The 21,286-nt window shown below is 39.9% G+C and overlaps 2 protein-coding genes across 2 annotated transcripts in view; both read left to right on the top strand.

Moving 5' to 3' along the window:
• The window catches only part of LOC124289221 (xaa-Pro aminopeptidase ApepP-like), a 31,985-nt gene extending 28,411 nt beyond the window's left edge, over positions 1-3,574 (top strand). Inside the window, exons 18-21 of the mRNA XM_046725824.1 lie at positions 44-226; positions 1,182-1,258; positions 1,790-1,888; positions 2,184-3,574. Of these exons, the coding sequence (XP_046581780.1) occupies positions 44-226; positions 1,182-1,258; positions 1,790-1,888; positions 2,184-2,378 (554 nt within the window). The 3' untranslated portion in view covers positions 2,379-3,574. The remainder of the gene's footprint in view (positions 1-43; positions 227-1,181; positions 1,259-1,789; positions 1,889-2,183) is intronic.
• A 1,866-nt stretch (positions 3,575-5,440) lies between these two features.
• LOC124289199 (xaa-Pro aminopeptidase ApepP-like) lies at positions 5,441-20,415 on the top strand. The gene is made up of 21 exons (XM_046725805.1): positions 5,441-5,477; positions 6,207-6,304; positions 6,944-7,063; positions 7,442-7,505; positions 8,299-8,403; positions 9,034-9,132; positions 9,619-9,765; positions 10,349-10,444; positions 11,092-11,173; positions 11,718-11,847; positions 12,512-12,628; positions 13,998-14,084; positions 14,477-14,527; positions 14,821-14,882; positions 15,184-15,333; positions 16,668-16,728; positions 17,690-17,772; positions 18,395-18,588; positions 18,877-18,953; positions 19,126-19,224; positions 19,741-20,415. Exons 1-21 carry the CDS (start codon positions 5,441-5,443, stop codon positions 19,933-19,935), a joined length of 2,154 nt encoding a protein of 717 aa, XP_046581761.1. The 3' UTR covers positions 19,936-20,415.
• The last annotated feature ends 871 nt before the right edge of the window (positions 20,416-21,286 follow it).

Below are 21,286 nucleotides of genomic sequence, written 5' to 3' on the forward strand. Positions count from 1 at the left end.
TTGTGTGACAGATTAATTGAGGGTGGTCTATTCTCTGTTACAGGACGTGAGATTGACGCTATCGCCAGGGCTCCCCTCTGGGAGGCGGGTCTGCGGTACCTACATGGCACAGGGCACGGGATCGGGGCTTACCTCAGCGTTCATGAGGGGCCGGGCAGGATCTCCCTGTCACACAGCCTCAACCCAAGTGACCAAGCGTTAGAAGAGCATATGTATTTCTCAGATGGTAAGTGGGCTAGTCTGGTTGATAAGATGTTCCAATGTCACGCCGACATAGATTGTCTTTTAATTGATCAATTGTCAACAAGCTAGCCAACACGTGCTTAAATATTATTGAAACAATGTGATGTGACGATTGCAGGTCAGAAAGAGATTGGAAACGGACGTAAAATATCTACTGCTGTAAAGTTCCCCGGGACAACAAAACTGACCCCCACTGTGTTGTAAAACGATCTACTTCCATCTCGGAACTGTTACCAACTGATTTTTCTGGTTTATCGATCGTAAACACTTGATTGTTTGACTTCTTAACAGGCCGCCACCACATGGTGGTGACATTACTGTGCGACATCGGCCTGTACATATACATTCTTAGTCAGATTGAGTGAATGGCAAGTGCTACCGACAGGGCAGGACACCGGGTGTCATCGCTAATTTTCAGTGTTCCATTCATATACATTTCACAGCTATTTTGCCCCTTACAAATAATGAAATCTGTTTCTAAAGATAGTCAAGACCGGTGTTCTTTTGCAAGTATTTGAACCTCTCAAAAGCAGTGAGGTTTGTCAACACCCAGTGGCCAGTTTCACTCAATATGGTACAATTACGAAGGTTACAAGGTCCCACTGAAATATACCTAGAATTTGTAGTCTGATTCTATTTCAGATTAAGTCACCATTATAATGTCCCTCATTTACAATCTGCTCAGATTCAGAGTATATGTGTAACGAGTGGCAGTCTACAAATTATCCTTGAGTCAGAAGGTATTTCCACAGACTATCCCTGTCGAAAGAGATATTTTATAGAAAGTCTACCTAGTTTTTCAACCCGGTCCACATTACAGGCTACACTGATACAGTTTTGTTGATTGATTAATACTGTTGATTATGCAATAACACACATTGTAAATATAGCCTTCCAGCTTGTTATTAGTTTCCTTTCAATATTCTCATGTTTTACAGAACCGGGCTACTACGAGGACGGCAAGTTCGGTATTCGTCTGGAGACAATTGTCACAATAGAATTCGCGCAGACAGCGGTAAGAAAAATATATATAGTTCTTCTGGACTTTGCTCAGACTAATGAGTTCGAATTTACAGCCAACTCAGCAATATTTGAGCCACGATGTGACATGTTGTAAAATAGAAAGAGGGGACAGGGCATCAGAGTTCATGACCTTCCTATTGCTTCTGTCATTTGTCGAGCCTGGCATAATCTCCCTGTCCCACAGCCTCAACCCAAATGGCAGGGGTGGCCCAGTCGTTACAGGCACAGAAATTCACCGTATAGAGTTGGCGCACCGAAAGCCTGTGAAAAGTGGGTTTGATTACGCCCGATTACGTTTCTAGGTTTGTCAGCCCATGGGTTACCTGGAAATGTACCAGTTATTTGAATTTTGGACTTGGCAGGGTAGTAAGTTGCCACTGTTTCAGCATAAAACTAATTAGGCGTGGGGCCTCTAATGCACGGCCAGTGCGCCTGTTACAGACACTACGGTACGTGCGTTTTAGTACTGTGGTTAGAGAACATATACTGATACCTAAAATATGTTTCATTTGGTCGATTGCAGCACCCATTTCCCAACTCAGTGTTCTTGGGATTCAAACCCGTCACTTTGGTGCCATATGAACCACATCTGATCAAGTTTGACATGCTTGGGCCAAAACAGGTGAGATATGATTGATTCTCTGGTACATGCTGATCTAGTCTAACTGTCGAAGCTTCTGAATTTTCAGATCTTTAACAGTAATGTCAGTACTTAAGGCGAAAATAAAACAAAATGGATGAATAACATCGTAACATTTAATCGAAAACGTTTATACAACACTGATCGTTATATAATTATTTGTATACAGCCGATGGATGATACTTTAAAAAGTAGTAATCCATGTTACATTACACCCATTATGGCTAACAGCTTATGACCTCAGACCTGTGAATGACCTTAAACCTCCACTCTGCAGATCAAGTGGCTCAACGATTACCACAAGCGAGTTGAGGAGGAGATTGGACCAAAGCTGAGTGCAGCTGCACTGCAGTGGGTGAAGGCAAGAACCATGCCCATCTCGTACCAGACAACCAACTCCGCCACGACGTATACACATAGTGTGCTGTTCATGATGGGGGCTGCGGTAGTGTCGCTGATGTCGCTGCGATGAATCCATTCGCCTTTAGTTGCAAGATATTTTGCCCTTGTTAATTAGAACATTTGATTTACGAAAAAAACCAAACAATTCTCATAGTAATTATGCTTGTCACTTTCTTGGAATAGTGGAACGATCAGAACCTCTCTTCTTTAATCACATGTTGATCTCCCCTGTCGAGTAAACTAGTAAAATTGAATTAAAATTCAGGTTTCAAAATATCTTTGAATAATTTCGTCATTCCTTTTCTATTCTCAGGCAATAGTGACAAATGCAAACTCATATTTGACTAAATTTGTATATTAGCAATCAACGGCATTGTGTATATATTAACCATATATCTGGTTTGGTTTGTATGAAGACGCACTCAACTGTTTGCACACCAACAATGAAACCTCCGATGTCTGTTTAGTTGTTATGGAATATTTAGACATGGTGGAGAATTTCTTAATGTTTTATTTACAGACGAGGTTATTAATGACAGTATTTTGATATACCTGTGCCTTACCTGCATTTCTTGCTTTAACTATACTCATGCCAATAATGGTTGTCACCCCCTTCATATTTTTTAATTGGAGAGGGGGTGTGGTGTGGGGTGTGGGAGGGGGTTGTATAGTATGCAATTTGACCGTCTTTTCCTTCCCTGATGTTTGACTTCATATCATGCACCTCTACAATGTCTTCATTCGCCATAATATAGGGCATCGAAATACCGAATTTTACAAAAAAACATCAAACATCAAGCATGTACAAGACCTACACCTTATGCCTTGAACCATAATGGACCCCATCATAACACAGAGGCGAATTAGGTGTTGCTTCTTAATTTAGTGCAAAATATTCTCGAACTGGGACATTTTAACAAGTTTGCTTTCTTGTCTAGAATTTTTTTAATCTCAAGTTCATCGTATTAAGTCTACGAGGTTCCAAAGACAGTTATATTTACTGTTGCCTCTTTCTATATTCACATACCCGGTCACCATTGCAACACTTGTTATTTGTGTACACGAAGGAAAATACCCTAATAAATATTAGGAAAATAATATAAGAACTGAATAAACAGAAGGTTGTTGTAGGAGGTGTAGATTCAATCCAGCTTGTTGTAGATTGTTGTATATATTGGTCAGTTCTAAACAGAAACGGTATGATTTGCATATGATTCCATGTATATTGTTGTATGAAAATCTTTAATAAAACCTTTTATACCTGTTCATGATGGTTTTGTGCATGGATCAACAACACATCAGATTACAAACATACGCACAAACTCTCTTTCACCCACATGTGCTTGTTCAAGCTAAACCCCAGATCACATCTCACGTTTTTAAAAGGTTGGTCTTAATGTAGCTGTTATATTTCTGACCTCAAGCTGAAACAATCCAAGCAGGGAAGAGTGAATGTCATGTATATGTTTGGCTTGGTTGGTGCAATCGTAATACTGATCCAGAAATTTCTCCACATGAAACAAACCCTCGGTCTTGTGATCGCCTTTCATCAGGTCTGTGTTGATTTGTGAATATGTTTGAAACCGTGATGAGAAGTTATCTAATAGTGATTCTTATCGGTTTTGGGTTCTAGAAATTCTATTTGGACTTAAAAGCAAGGAACTCTTGTTTAGAATGATTGGTAATTTAATATAGATCTGTCTTGTTATATTCATCCATCACCCCTTTTCTAATGACGACACTTTATTGGCATGGTATCTCAGCGGGCTAGCACTATAAAACCAGCTTCAGTCTGGGCTAGTACAAGCAGCCGCACATACACATAAACTATAATACACACGCATGTACGTCGTCATATGAGCGAAATATTCTCAAGTACGACGTTAAACCCAATTTCACCTCAGCTCACCTTGTAAATCATACCATGATAACAATAGCATCATAAATCATGTATTTACTCCCCTTGTTACATGAATGGTGGAGTGAATATGCTCACGCACTAAAGAAATGATACATTTCCTGATGTATAAAAAGTTGCGGAAAAGAGTGCTTCGTATGAAGTGGTATAAAAATAATATGTTTAAAAATACCAACATAGATCAATGTTTTATCTTTCATTGACAAAATTACAGGATATTGAAATAGTCAGAGCTGTCTGTTATTGTGTCAATTTGGTATAGATTTCGCAGATGCACCAACCACATATGGTTGTGTTGTTGACGCGATGTCACATGTGGACGACTGGCCGATGGCATGTTACGAGTTTTGCCCTGTAGACAACGTCTGCAAAGAGATTGTGTTTTATGAACATTAAAATGTCTCCCCACTAAACGTCTGTTTAGACCTATTCTTGTTTGCAGTATATGCTCGGCGCGTATGTGGTGATTTTCAACCAATAAATTATAAAGTTTTTCAAAGAGCAAATTATAGGTAAGCAAACATCGTGAGCTGTTTACATCAAACAACCCAACGTGTGTGTTTTCACTTTCCAACAAAAACTGAAATATGCACGTGTAAATTTTAAACCAGTGAATCAGAATATGTATACATAATGAATATCAGAATAAATTACTTTTATTAAACGTTGCTTTTTATAATGTTTATTGTGTTCTGAACGTCGTCGTATGCCCATGATACCAAAATATAGCGACAAAATCTATAACCATAAAAATATCTTCTGAAGGAGTCCTCCTTACAACATCGTAAACAGTGGAATCCACTTCTAGGATAGTCAAAACTGGGTTTTCCTTTGCACCGAATCCTGTACAACTAAGCCTTCTATGTGCTTCCATCCTTTCCTATATTAACCATGGTGGGCCCGGATGACAAATGATATAATTTTGCATGACATATGGCATATACGCGGGCAATTTAATGTCATGTCGACCCAAGTCGGTATTGTTAATGTAAAAATTTAGTCTGCACTAAATCGATTAAAGGGATACGCCTGTCTTTGTATGAAGATTAGAACGGTGTCATAAACATCGGTCAGTTTATGGCGTGATAGAACGTCAAGTGTTTGAAATGTTTACAAGGTTATACAAGTGGTCTTCAGGATAGAAGAACAGGGTGTCATTTAGATGTTCGCCGCCTCTTGGTAACGCCGTGTTACAGGACAACGCAGTTGGCGAAATGACCCGGGGAACATTCGCAGTTTTACTTGCCGTAGGTAGGTCAACAATGTCTTCAAGTTGCTATGATTCCATTGCAGCTTAATGACACTATCGTAATTGATGTGGGTCGCAATGTGTGAAGCTTTGAAAGATTCTTTGCAATTTATAATGTTATGTGGTTATTCAGACATTGACTCTCTTGTTGATTTGGCATACGACTTTCTTATAAACAATGAACACGTTTTTATAAAAATTGAGCACATTTTAAATATACAATAGAAAAAGAGAGAACAGAGAAACGCTGTAATTAACTTGCGTCAAAGCTGTGAACGACTGCGCTGCGTCTACTGTGCTGAAATTTACGTAGATAGTAAGATCTATATTGCCATATTAAATACTTTTTCTTGTGGATTTCATTAAAGTGGAAACCGTCTCGGCTTACGTCACTTTAGGCTTTCGTCACACACAGATTTGACACGTCGCCATGCAAGGTTGAGTTGCAGAAACCTGCTTAAAACCAATACCCGATCTCTTAGATAATACTTACATGTTTCAACTCATATGATTTACTTTTATTTAAGATGTACACCAAATGAAAACAACTTATTTTTCTATTCGTCAAATTCCCATTGAAGTATTTTGTTGACCGCCTTTCTCTCTTACCCTTCATATACTTAATATATTTAGTTAATATGTGCAGGATGTCGCATAAAGGTAACCAGTGGATAATTACTGGCATTATATAAAATTGCAGTCATTTACGAAGGTTTTCTTTGCACGCACAGTGGCACTGGCGTCATGTGACTCCTTAGGTCAAGGTCAACCACATGTACGGCACCGACGTTTAGCCGTGGAAGACAGACCGAACTGCCAACCCGGGGCGGTGAGAATTTTATATCCTGTAGATTTCATATGCCTATCCATTATTGCATATAGGCAATATGTCTTATGATTTCCTGAGGTTAGTATCAGTATCCCATATTACAGCAACAAACGTGTACTACAACATCCACTACAACAGCAATTCCCGTGTTCGATCCCCACATGGGTACACTGTGTGAAGCCCATTTCCGGTGTCCCCGGCCGTGATATTGCTGGAATATTGCTAAAAGCGACGTAAAACCATACTCACTCACTCTTCATATTCGACACATATATATTGTTGTCCTATATGCAAATAGTCACTTGTAGTAATGTTTTCCGATGTGCTGCCAATATGTAAATCTCCAATCAAGAAGGCCAATGTGCATGTCTTTCTTGAGCAGTAGATTCTTAATGCTGAATGTTTAACAATGTGTCACTATTGTGTAATAAATCACCGTCTACCATATACTTTATGGATAACAAGTTCTTTATTATAGGCCTATATGATCACTCTTGCTTGACAACGGTATAAGAACCTATAAACGCGAAACGTTGGATCATATATAATAATCTTACTTTCTTATTACTCACTAACTTCTGAAATGCCAATCAAACATACCATATATATAACTGAATAATGCATAATGTTGTTCCTCAGACGCCACCCCCGACTGTGGTCGATACAACTGAGCGCTTACATGACATCAGACAGTTGTTAGCGGCATGGCCCGATGGAGGTATAGATGCTTACATCGTGCCTAGCGAGGACGCCCATCAGGTGACTGTTCCAGGTGTCTCTAGGACCTGTAGGTTACCGTATTTATTATCATACAGATAAATACGTGAACTCTCGTTATACGTGCCTGCGTTCATAGCGGCGCCTCGCTGGTGTAATCCACTAAATGGTATCTACAGATCACGGAAATAGAATCGAACATCGGATCCTGATGAGGCTAAGGGACGCAATGTCACCCAGTTTCGTTTGCCGATTGTTTTCTTTCATAAATCCGTTTAACTAGTTACTAATTAATGAACAAATCATTTCATTTCCCATTGCTTAAATGAAATATATTGTTAAGAAACCCATACTTTATTACTTCCAATCCTGCGGATTTACCGTAACCCCATGGAATAAGGAGCGTCTCTGTGATTTTAGAGCGAGTACCCGTCGGATTATGACCAAAGACGAGGCTACATATCTGGCTTCACCGGATCAGCAGGTTGGTGTCAGAGCACACACACACACACACACACACACGCGCGCGCACGCACGCACGCACGCACACACGCACACAGACACACACACAAAGCGAGCAAAGCAGGGACGAGAGGCAGTGTTAGTGACTGTGATGCATGCACACATGTTTGTGTTATATATATATAGTTGGAATGGACCATTGGACTCTTCTTTCAACAGATATATCACATGATTCTGGAATGCGGTTTCCCTTTTTATGATATCGCTTCAGACTTTTTCTTCAGTTATTCCTCATTAGCATCCCAATGATTTCCAAGTGTCTTGTTTCAAGTATTCTCAGTTTTATCGTAGGACTGTAAAAGTGGCGGTAAAGAGATCTGAGGTTACCGATTAAGAAGTAAATTCAACGTTTATACGATTCATATGAAATGTTCTGTGACGCGATGATGAATTATTTCCATATCTTTACAGTTGTTCGTAAAAATATCACTCGGGATTTGTAATCTGTAATTCCGATTTTTTTTCTGTAAGTCTTTCACTCGCTATGATGTAATTAAGCGATGCTTCTGTGACCCTGGCATATTCGCTACTGCAGGCGATGAGAAGGCTGCAAACGAAGATTTGTTTCGATTTTCCTTGTTTTATGGCACTAATAGAATTGATCTAGCAATGACCTGAGATATTGGCCATGCCTTTCCAATGCAGCCAATATTATAAATGGTAAATGATAAGAGTTGAAGAACATTTTCGAACTATTTAAAATGTTTGAATGCTTATTTTACTTACATGGACATTTACAATGTGGTTTGTGTAAGGCACGGCGGTAGTCCTGGCGACTCATGCGGCGGTATGGACAGACGGACGCTACCACCTGGAGGCGGAGGATACCCTGGACTGTAACTGGATACTCATGAAACAAGGCAGGTCCAACCATTATATTTGTGTTGAAATTGTGCAAAAGACAGCATCCAGACTTTTAGTTCTAATAAGCTTTCGACTTTACCGCGTATGTTAAAATATGTTAAAAACATAAATGCAGGTTTTGATTATTTCAATACATAGGAATTGTACTAAATACGCTGTAATGGACAAATTCCCTATTTTGTTAACTGCCGTCGTTCACTATTTAGTTAATACGTGCAGGATGTCCATAAAGGTAACCAGTGCATAATTACTGGTATTTTATCAAGTTACAGTCATTGAAAAATATTTTCTGTTGCACGCACAGCGGCACTGGCGTCATGTGATCCCTTAGGTCAAGGTCAACCACATGTACGGCACCGACGTTTAGCCGTGGAGGACATTATTAAATACGTGTAATAGACATTCTAGTTAGATAATTGCTTATATCACTATGTTAAGTAAGCACGATATTCATTGTGTTAGCTTTGATTGAAACGTTCCATTCAAACACAATGCTATCGGGGTCCATGTTATACGTAAATAAAGGGAAGTGACTCTGGTATTTAAGCCTGACTGGGACGTTTCAGTTGGTACTTGTAGAATAGCGTATTTCCAGTTCACTGTCAGTGTCGGTCCTGTATTTCTAGGGGTCGAAGGTGTCCCGTCCATCTCTGACTGGTTGGTGGACCAGCTGAAGAACATACCTGGAGCCAGGGTGGGCGCGAACCCCTTCCTCATGAATGCCCGTATGTCATAGTTGGATTTTCCATCATCAGTAAAGTTCTAATTTACAATGACATATGTGCTTTGTTTAATGTCGATGTTTTGTTCCATGTCTAATTAAGAAACTTTAATCGAGAGTCCAATGAACAAAGAACATGGATTAGCTGGCACATTGAGGTATTTCTGAGTGAGTGAGTGAGTTGGGTTGTACGCCGCTTTTAGCAATATACCAGCAATATCACGGCGGGGGACACCATAAATGGGCTTCACACATTGTGAACGTGTTGGGGATTCGAACTCGGGTCGTCTGTGTGACGAGCCGACGCTTTAACCATTAGGCTACCCCACCGCCCCGAGGTATATCTATCAGGCGGAACCAGCCTAGTCCATACACATACGCGTTCTCTTTCGCTGCCACCACGGATACCTAACAAGCGTACCTTGAGATATTGATGATATTGTAAAAAAATAATAATGTGTATAACTACTAAATGACAAATACATTCAAGGTACATGGACATCCTACTCGACCATTTTCGCAAAGGCAGGGATATCGATGGTAGAGGTCAACGATGACCTTATCGACCAGATCTGGATTTCCGATCGGCCCCCACAGCCCAGCACCGCTATAAATGCTCTGCCAATGGAATATGCAGGTAAGTTCCTTATGAGTAACGACTCATTTTATGGATGTATAAATCGGGATATTAGTAATATGATTAATACCATCACGTTTCCTTCCAAGATCAGTTTAATAATCGCCATTGGTGTGCTTCTAAATCTAATACGACGCCAGGGTCTGATGGTAATGGAAACCGGTCTCCAAACACCATTATTTCATTGTTTCACTATGGACATAGTGGATGTTCCACCGTGCTTGTGAAAAGGTCGAACAAATGCTTCTCACCAAATAGGTGATGTGACATATCTTAAAACCTACAAAAAAAGTACAAAATATTTACGACGTGTCTTACAAAGCTTGTGTCATCATACTCAACCTCTATTTACATGGGGCAGGAAGGAGTGAGAAAGTGATGTTGAGGCTGCAAGGATCAAATGTTGGTTCTAGAATCTAAGTTCGTTTTACGAACTCAATTCAATTTGTGGTATGTCGTCAAATATTCAGTGAGTGAGTTAGCGTCAGATGTTGACCTCCACATGGTCGATCAAACTAGGGTGTTATCCGTGACAAGCGACTGCTTTAACCTTTGGGCTAAGCTACACACTTCGTATTTCCAGGGAGGAGGTGGGAGGACAAAGTCAATGATGTGAGAAACAAATTTGATTCAAAGGGAGCAGGGGCATACATTGTGACCAGCCTTGACGAGACTGCATGTAAGTATGTGTGATTTACACAAATATTGTCTTCTCTGGGTCCTGCGTATGGTTATTTATCCACACTTATGGTTGCTGACGTTGCTGTAGCGTATCCTGATGTATAAAGTGTGTCGATCGATGCTCGTGCTATCGCTCACTGGATCGATTAACCTGCCATAACATAGCTGAAATATTGCTGACAAGGGTGTTAAACAAATATGGTAGAAGAAAAGATATGTTTGCGATCAGATTTGTAAGCATGATTTGTAAACTTGTTTCTTTTTAATAAAATGGAACACTGACCTTTTTTGTGTCAAGGTACTCGACTACATTTATGTGTTTCTACAATGAATACACCACACGCTTTAAGACGCCCATCTTCTCAATAGTACATATTTTTATATCTTTTTATTATCTTTCTTGAGGATTGACGACGATAATACATTTTAGAAATTGTTTGTTCATAATTCTGACCTTTGCTGAAAGTATTAAGTGAGCGTTTGTATACAGATTAACCAACAACACAAGGAAACTCCTAAAGCACGTGAGAGATAACGTGGATACTGTCGGTACATGCATGCGTGCACACATATACATATCATTAAATATGTCGCACTGTTCACATGTACATTGTATCAATGTTCACGATATGTGCCATGTGCTAGGGTTGTTCAACGCCCGTGCTACCGACATCACCTACAACCCGTTCTTCATCTCATACGCCATCGTAGAGACGAATAGAGTCAGGTAAGCTGTGCCATTATCCATTGTATTCATTTCTCTCCTTCTCCCTTCTCGTTCTCGCGTGAGAGCCGGGTAAAAGTTGGGCTTCAGTAGCCCATGCTTGTCGTAAGAGGCAACTAACAGGATCGGGTGGTCAGGCTCGCTGACTTGGTTGACACATGTCATCGTATCCCAATTGCGTAGATCCATGCTCATGATGTTGATCACAGGATTGTCTGGTCCAGACTCGATTATTTACAGACCACCGCCATATAGCTGGAATATTGCTACGTGCAGCGTTAAACAACAAACCAGCCAACCAACTTTCTCTCTCTCACCCTGTCTCTCCGTTTGTCTACTCTCTCTCACCCTGTCTCTCCGTTTGTCTACCCCCCTCCCCTCTCTCTCACACACACACTCACATAGACGTAAATGAGGCACGTCTCGCACGACGTCATCCTTTCAATGTAACGAGTTTCGTACTTAATGACTTCATCTAATTCAGAAGCACAGTTCAACACAACTGACTGGTGATTACTGATATTGTTTTCTGTCCGGTATACATCAGGCTATATCTACTGAACCACATAAGCAAGTTGACGGACAATCCGACAGATGAAGCCACCACTGAGAAGTTGAATGAACATCTGAACACAGGGACGGATGGCTCCTGTACATCACAAGACATCTGCGTGGAGGTAACTAACATCAGGGTAGTTACACCCATACCCAGAAGTAGGCGGGGTGTCTACGCGTTCATGTGAGCATTTAATTTGTACGTGCGCTAATACTTTGTGAGGTAATATATGATTACAATTTATGGTAATACTTGTCACCATGTTTCGAATTGCTGTTGACAAGTTGCATTGATATGAACTGATTGATGAGTATGTTGGTGAACCTTTATGTAGCCAGACATTAACAGACCGAGGCATTTGGATACCTGAGCACAAAATTTGAGTTTCACATTTTGAAATATTCAAATGGTGTGAGCATCGTTATTACAATATTGGTGCAAATAAAAAAAATCTTAATTCTTTGCTTTTGATATTATTTTTCTTAAATTTGTTTTATCGGACAAATCCACGGTCTGGATAATTTGTGAAAGCTAGTTCTACTCCCTATTTCTTGACATAATTATAATGCTTAGTAATCAACGAAAGGTCATGTAAACAGTGCAAAGACAGACGGAAGGTTACATAGGTAATTTCTGTAGCGACATGGATAGTTGTTTTATCATTTGTGATACTTGGAAAAAGCCAGGACATATCCTACGGAGACAGAGCAAATGAATCCCTTTATATGGCATCACTATATGAAAAATATGAATATTTGTAACAAACTGAATGTCATATATTATAGGTGTTGGCCTACAATGCCACAGCAGTGATTGAAGACATCAAAGCTATCGCGAAAAGCAACGTCAGCATATGGGTGTCACTGCTCTGTAACCAGGCTATATACAGCGCCATACCTGAGGTGGGTCTATTACACATAACACCATTAGCATACAGGTATCACTCCTGTATAACCAGGCTATATACAGCGCCATACCTGAGGTGGGTCTATTACACATAACACCATTAGCATACAGGTATCACTCCTGTATAACCAGGCTATATACAGCGCCATACCTGAGGTGGGTCTATTACACATAACACCATTAGCATACAGGTATCTCACTTGTATCCTGTATAACCAGGCTATATACAGCGCCATACCTGAGGTGGGTCTATTACATATAACGCCATTAGCATACAGGTATCTCTCTTGTACTAGTATATCCAGGCTATATACAGCGCCATACTTGAGATGGGTCTATTACACATAACACCATTAGCATACAGGTATCAGAACCCTGTATACAGGTATTCTCCTGTATAGCCAGGCTATATACAGCGCCATACCTGAGGTGGGTCTATTACACATAACACCATTAGCATACAGGTATCACTCCTGTATAACCAGGCTATATACAGCGCCATACCTGACTTGGGTCTATTACATAACACGCATTAGCATACAGGTATCACTTTGTATAACAGGAAAATATCCATTGCCATACCTGAGATAACCATTGCAATATACATTGCCATATAGCGCCATACTTGAGGTGGGTACGTTATTACACATAGCACACCATGATATGGATTTATACAGGTATCACTCTTGAATCCATATAACCAGAGGCTATATACAGCGCCATACCTACAGCTCGTGGGTCTATTATTACAGGTCGTTATATACAACCATTATCGTGCATACAGGTTATCTCAACCTTGTACAATGGAGTATATCCAGTCTATATACAGCGCCATACTTGAGATGGATTTAAACGCTCGATTACACGTTGAATCCATATCACCATTAGCATACCACGAGGGCGCCGCAGGACTCGTATCTTGTTGCTCTGTATACCGACCAGGCCGTTATCCACATATCAACCTCTGCCGTGCAGACCAGAAGGTTGATACGCAGAAAAATCCACCTGCCGGAACAATGGCATTGTCACGCCCTAGTGGTATCACTACTTATTAACCAGAACATATTCAACGCCATACCTGAAGTAGGTACATTACAATAACAAATAACCTATACACTGTCACATAATGTCTGTCAGTTGGCAAATGTGATGTTCTGAGACAATGGTGAAAAGAAACGTACAAAAGACGCTGTCCGGGAACACCAACGGGTTTGTAGACACTTGTGTAGCATCATCGACTTTGAAGAAAAAGTACATTTTCCATGCATCTTGACGTTCTATGTAACTTGGTTTTAGTAGCGTGTATACTCTGTTAATGAATTTGATCTCTGTCAGAAACACTCAAGCATGACTTCTTCTTGATAGGATCAGAGAATCCATGACAAGTCCGCCATTGCGTTAATGAAGTCTCAGAAGAATGAAGTAGAGAGAGCTGGAATGCAGGCTGCACATGTAAGAAGGGTGTAGTCTTATTCTCCAATATTGACTAATAATGAAAACAGACATGTTCCTAAATGAAATCTGTTGTTTAAGGTATTGTTTTGATCTTAAGTAGAACGTAGGTAAAGCAAAAGTTTAAATTTACATCATCACTGATTTAGCGATACATTCATAAAATGCTCATCGCCATTTTGTCTGTTACGCTTATTGGGTCTCTTTCGTCGGACAGGCGAGACTGGTTGTTCTCTGGCATTAACGTATTATATTACCTATTATCTTTTGTGTAGTGAAACAAATGAAGTACAGATGACAATGATATTATACACACACAGTTCAACAAATCTACCATTGTCATGAAATTGTCGGAAACACGAACTGATGTACAATCATATTCTATGTTTCAGATCCGTGATGCAGTGGCCCTGATAGAATTCATGGAAAAACTCGAACGTGAAGTAAGATCATATGGATGTCACATTTATATAAAAACATTATGTCACACCATGTTTTCTTGACTGCGATCGCTTTGGAGCATGTGGCGTTGGGATCTGGGGTGGAATTGGAAGGAATCAGATGATTGTGAGTGATAGGATCTTAAAATTCCGAGATACCGGGATGAGATTTCTGTTTTACTGTTTGTGCATGACAGCCCATGACGTCAGACATTTCCCTGTACCAGACCGAATTCTGCACTCACGGTCAGAGTTGATGTAAAACCTCTCTTCAACAACTCTCTGCATTGTTTCAGGTGAAGGCAGGAGAATACTGGTCCGAAGTTACTGCTGATGCTGATCTCAAAGAGCACAGACTGTGAGTATGGTAAATTAAAATCTGATCAAAACTGAACACTTCTATAGTCTTTTACTCCAGTCAATTTAGCTAAGTCTCAGGAGCGGATTGTATGTGATGGAAAGCGCCGTAGTCACTCCAGGATCCGTTTATCTTGTTTTCGAATCCATTGTTCGAAGTAATTCGTAGTTTGACATCACACAGTGATGGTCTGTTTCATAAAGTGGTAAACGTCGGCGCAATGCAATGTACTTGACTACATAACTGAAAACTGGAAATAGGTTACTTCATAACAACATGGGGTGGATAAATTACGTTTCAGCGAGCAGGATAAAAACCGTGGACTGAGTTTCGGCTCCATAGCTGGGTCTGGATCTAACGGCGCCATTATCCACTACCGCCCCACCGACGCCACAGACAAACAGATCACCACATCAGATATGTTCCTTCTTGACTCGGGTGGACAATATCTGTAAGTTTTGCACTGTAGGAAAAGTGTGACATCATTAGCGGTTTCAATTTTTCCAATTTGATTAGATTATGGACGGTAAATTTTCAACGGGAGACGTGTGTTATAAAATTAACAATCACACTCATTGTCCAGATGGCAAGCGAGATTCCTTTAAACCTGAAATACACTGACACAACTACATTGATTACAGACACGATCACTATCATATTGTTGTTAAAACAGGGCATTTGTTAGGTTTCATTTGTGATTTATATTATCAGTATGTTTGCCTTGTTGCATAGAAACGGTAAAATATAGACAAAGTTATTGTGGCACACAAACAACAAACAGAATCAGGGTTAAACCTTTACTACCGTGAATATAATGTCACTACACGGCTACCGCATCCCAATACTGAAGGCACTCTGATCCGTCATTAAGCTTTTGACTCGTTACCAAAATATCTTTAAAAATGGTACACTTTTTAAATTGATAATTTCATTCTGGAATGATTATTGTTATTTCTTTGTTATCAAGGCAAAGATTAGTTAATAACATTAGTGAATGAATACAAACAATTTATACAACAATCAGTAATATATTAAGACTATAAAACCTGAAAACAATGGACAGTAAAACATCCAGAATATGACAGAATTCAAACTTAAAACTAGCATGTTGTCAGAAAAAGATCTCACAATACAGACCAATACAATATAAAACTGGGCTATAGATCACTAGCAGCACTACCGTACTTCTGTTTCCTGCAGACCGCCTCCGTGGTATAGTGGTTAGAGCGGAATGTCGTGGTTAGTGGAATGTCGCGGGTTCGAACCCCGACCGAGTCATTCCAAAGGACGTTAAAATATGGTACTTGTTGTTCCCTGCCTGGCGCTCGGCATTAATTGGTACAACAAGGACTGATCGGCTCGGAGTCGGTATAATGTGTCTGAGTGGGGTATTCATGCTTAACTGTGGCATGGTATCTCAGTGAGCTAGCACTATAAACCAGCTTAAGTCTTGGCTAGTACAAGCAGCCACACATACACACGCATGCATGTCGTCATATGAGCGAGATATTCTTATGTACGACGTTAAACCCTATTTCCTGTTACCTGCATGGTACCCCAGCTGGAGTTACACCATCCCTCTGGCTACTGCCGATTATGAGTGTTATACAGTTAACATACAGTTAATACAAATAAATACTTGTAGTCTATGGCCTTACGTTCCTTCTCATGGGGACAATCATTTTAAGCAACTTCACCCCCAACTAACAATCTCAGTTATGACTTCATTTAGTTAATAACACTGTTGATCATGATATCGTTTTATCTCCCTCATGATGTTCACAGTGACGGCACCACCGACGTCACCAGGACCTTCCATTTCGGCGTTCCCACTGACTATCAAAAGGTTAGAGAGTCAAATATAGTCATTACCGAAATTCGTAATCATATGGGGACATATTAACACTGAGCTGGTACAGAGCTGTTATATGCAGTTATACTGATTCAGCTATTAGTTCTTCAATAACTGTATACAGTGTGCGAATTAGCCACTGGCCCGCTAGCCCATGGCTAGTAAAAATCCAGTCGGACGAGTAAATCTCCATAGTCCCGACTGGCTGATGAATTTTCATGGGGACATTTTGTAAATATATCACTCTCCGACTTGTTAAGTTATAATACACTTCGAAAGCATGAAAGGTTATGTTCTGATAAAAATGTTCTTCGTATTAACAGGTTAATGATGAAACCCGTATCTACATGCAAATTTCGGGCCAGTGAATTATTTTGTGGGCTAGTAACTTTCAGGTGTAGCTAGTCCGACTGACCAGCAAAATTTGGAAACTATTTCGCACACTGACTGTATATCTACTTATTATAATAATATTCTCAAGTGAGCTTAAGTTCGGGAACTTTCATAGAACCATCATGGGAGTCTGGTCCGCTGGGCGTTGGTATGATTTCTGTGTTCCTTTGATGAAATGTTTGCTATGTTAACACTATTCATGATAAATCAGTCCGTTTAATTTTGCAGAAGGCTTTTTCTACTATTTCTTAAGAATGTGAAGTAGTAATAGATAGAAATAGTTATGTCGCAAATCATAGTATATGCACAATGGACAATTGTACAGACAATTAAACCTTCAACAGCAATGTCGTAAATACAAACTCTTATTGCCTTGGCTTTGTGACCCTTCTTTCAGTATTGTAACATACAGGTAACATGTTTTTAATAAAGTAATACTTAAGCTTTGATTCTTTCGATTTCGTGATTGGCTTACAGTGTATAGTGTATGTGTAATACGTTAACTGTTAATCAGTTTATTTATCATTTATAAAAATATTCATCCAATCTTTATACCACGCAGGAGTGCTACACCAGAGTACTGATGGGTCACATCAACCTGGCCCTGCTCAAGTGGCCAAAGGGACTCCTTGGTATGACAGAACTGTAGAAATCCGGTTGTTGATATCCTGTTTTTTGTCCTGATATCCTGATTTTCTTCCAACCAGGAAGTTTAATTGTGATCATCCGTCTCTAAATCAGAATAATTACTGGAAGTGGGGGGAAACGGGGACACTATCAACTAACCGCTAGTCACAACACCATTCGTCAGGCACCGTATTTCTCAATTCAATATTCAGTGCAGTATGAAAATACAAGGTTCTGATTTGTTTTGACACAACAGTAATACACAGCAATTGTTCAGTCGGGATCATGCATGCACTCAGTGGAATTGATACCTGCACTTGATACAAATAGTTTAGTAGTATATACTACTACAACAGAACGCACACCAGATCTGTTGCAGGCCATTGTTTGTATATGTACTATTGTGGGCATGGATGACATTGTCGTCGAAGTCGCAACTATGGTTTTGCAGAGTTGCCTCGCTTAGGCACACACGGATCCTAAAACGGTCCGAATCCCGTGTTGGTGAGTTTTTCAAGCGGGTAAATTCCCTGCAACACTTTGGGTTTACCTCTGACTTTAAACTGACACATCTTGATACCCTTAAAACCTCACTCCTTAAGCACTACCCTGCTTTCTTCTCATGGACAGTAAACTATAGTGGTATTGCAGGTCGAGAAATAGACGCCATAACGCGAGCCCCCCTATGGGAAGTTGGACTAATATATCGCCACGGCACAGGGCACGGGATAGGGGCTTACCTCAGCGTCCACGAGGGACCCGGCAGAATCTCCCTGTCCCATGCTCTCAATCCCAGTGATGAAGCTCTCGACCAATACATGTTCTTCTCAGATGGTAAGTCTAAGGTATTATCAAAACTTCATGGTAATGATATGTTAAGAACTTGCCACTTAATATTCCTTGGCGTTATTCATAGAGAGTAGACAGTTACATCCTATATAACTTGTGTGTGTATAAAACCTGAGGTCAAAAGATTACATCACTATATTCTGGAACAATTCGTGAAAATGCTAATGATGGTAATGATAGTATTTGATCCAATAAACAATAAATGTTTGTTTGATGATTACAGTGCTCCACATTTATAGATCGTTTGGTCACAAATACACTTCCCTTCCACAGAGCCAGGTTACTACGAGGACGGGCAGTTTGGAATTCGACTTGAGACAATTGTAATGGTTGAACAGGCCAACGTTATAGTAAGCCTCGATTGCTGCTTATTCAAAGTTACATACAACAAAGGTCACATGGTAAATTTAACAGGATCGCATGATTTGGTCCCAATCTGAAAACAATCATAAAGATAATTCCAGCGGTCAATTATTTTTCACATCGAACGAAGTATTGTGTATTGTCTGTATCGTGTTGCAGTATCCATTCCCTGACACAGAGTATCTGGGCTTTCGACCCATCACTTTGGTGCCTTATGAGCCTCATCTTATCAAGACGGAGATGCTTAGCACTAAACAGGTGGTGACCCTATATTAAATCAGCGATGTAAAACTGTATAACTGATGCGTTTGGCATATGGACTGAAAAACTTCACGGTTTCATTTGTTAAAATAGACATATATGAAGTGTCAGTGCCAAAGAATAAACTCTCTTCAGTTTCCAAAGGAAAGATTTAACTTATGAATTGGTCACTGAAAACAAGGTGTTTGTGAAGGGTGTCCAGCCATATCCTTAACAACAGCTACTCATACAATATGCAAAAGGTATACATTGAATAGACATTGAGAGATAACATTAAACAAATTCTTGATCTTAGATTTATAATAGCCACCCTTATGCATTCCAAGAATTCTCTGTTCGGTGATGAACTTAAAAATATGGGTATCTTTTCTGCATGTTGTAATTTTAGTGCATGGGTGTTGTATACTCATCACACTACACAGTTTACAGGAGGTATTGGTAGGATGGTTTCATAAGAAACAACTCAGAGTTGTGTTGGCCATAACCTTCAGCAATCAAACCTCTGAGTTGTAGATCCAATGGCTCAACGATTACCACAAGCGCGTTGAGGAGGAGATTGGACCAAAGCTGAGTGAAGCTGGACTGCAGTGGGTGAAGACGAGAACCCAGTCCATCTCTACGCAGACTGCGAGCTCCGCACAGCGCCATGCACCAGCTTTGCTACTCACTGTATTGTGTATCGTCTTGTGGCGGAGTTATCTTAATTGACAAATCACGCATTGGAGTCATTTGTATTGATAGCCAGTTTAACGTCTGGGTGTGAGAACATATACACTTGTCAAAAGATGGGTGCAGACGTCATTATCAAGAGAAATAATTATTCTCTCAATATCACTTCCAATATCACTTAATCAATTCATTAATAGACAAGGGAAGTAAGGTAAACCAAATTAAGGTGGCATGTATCCTGTAATCGGGTGGTAATGTATGGTTGATCTGACCACTGATTTAATAAGGTAAACGTGTGTTAAAATGACATTGTTTTGTTCATCTTCTTGTGAAAATTTCAATGAATATACAAATTACCCCTAACATATATACACACCTACATAAATTAAGACACATCTATCGAGTCCAAAGATCCTTTCACATTATGAGATATCATAATATAATACCGATAATTGTTTAAACTGCAAAATACATTTCCGTAACCCCAAGTTCTTTATTGCTATTAAACAGTTGATTTCTGTTGGTGTTCTCTTTATTGTTACTAATTACTTATCAACAGAGAATACTCGGGTAAATGTATTCTGAAGCTATGTTGTACAAGTTGTACGTGTTATATGCTTACACAAGGTGGGGTCTCTGGGGAATAAAAGTATTAACGGTAATGTTTCAGCATTAGTAACACTGTACTAAATAATTACGTGCATGTGTGGATATAAAGTCAAAGTGAGAAAACTCTTTCTTCCAAAGGCGTAGAGGTATGTGTTTATACATCCCTGTTGTGGTGATACCAGGTGTTCGAGAATAGGTGACCGTACTCGTTATCGACATAAGAAGAGTTAGTCAAAGAAATCACAGGAACATATGGTATAACTAATTACAGGGAATTGCATCATAAATATGTACATGTTATTCCATCAAGATTGCCATCGGTTGTTGTTTCAACAAGCTGACCACAAACTCAGTGAAAACACTATAGGATCGCGGATATTGGTATAAACTAGTATCAGGGGCGGATACAGCTTTTTGAGAAAGGGGTGGGGGTGCACACTCTTGAGAAAGGCGGTGGGGGTTGCACACTTCATTTTCACTCGTTTTCACGGGTCATTTGATAAACTTTCAGGACAAAAGGGGGGCGGTAGGGTGGGTGTGAGTGTGTATGTGTGTGTGGTGTGTGGTGTGGTGGGGAGTGCCCACCCCTGCACCCCAGCTCTGGATCCGCCTATAGGTATGTAAACATTATGTTTTCAAAACCATACATTCTAAAACGAAGCTTAAATTCTGTCAATTAATTCAATACTTTGAATGAAATTAAACTTACGTACCTTTACAGGGAACAATCATTTTACACTACTTCCACCTCCTTGGAAAGTACAGCAGCTAAAAATAATAA

Source organism: Haliotis rubra, unplaced genomic scaffold (genome assembly GCF_003918875.1).
Source record: "Haliotis rubra isolate DU_JTF1 unplaced genomic scaffold, ASM391887v1 Scf436, whole genome shotgun sequence".
In the NCBI taxonomy this organism is placed as follows: Eukaryota; Metazoa; Mollusca; class Gastropoda; order Lepetellida; family Haliotidae; genus Haliotis; species Haliotis rubra.

Bases quoted from the DNA above. Each gene is read 5' to 3' on its own strand.
- LOC124289199 (XM_046725805.1), top strand. From the start codon at position 5,441: ATGACCCGGGGAACATTCGCAGTTTTACTTGCCGTAG. The intron at 6,305-6,943 runs GTGAGAATTTTA...GTTGTTCCTCAG, and splicing joins CGAACTGCCAACCCGGGGCG to ACGCCACCCCCGACTGTGGT. The intron at 18,589-18,876 runs GTAAGTCTAAGG...TCCCTTCCACAG, and splicing joins ATACATGTTCTTCTCAGATG to AGCCAGGTTACTACGAGGAC.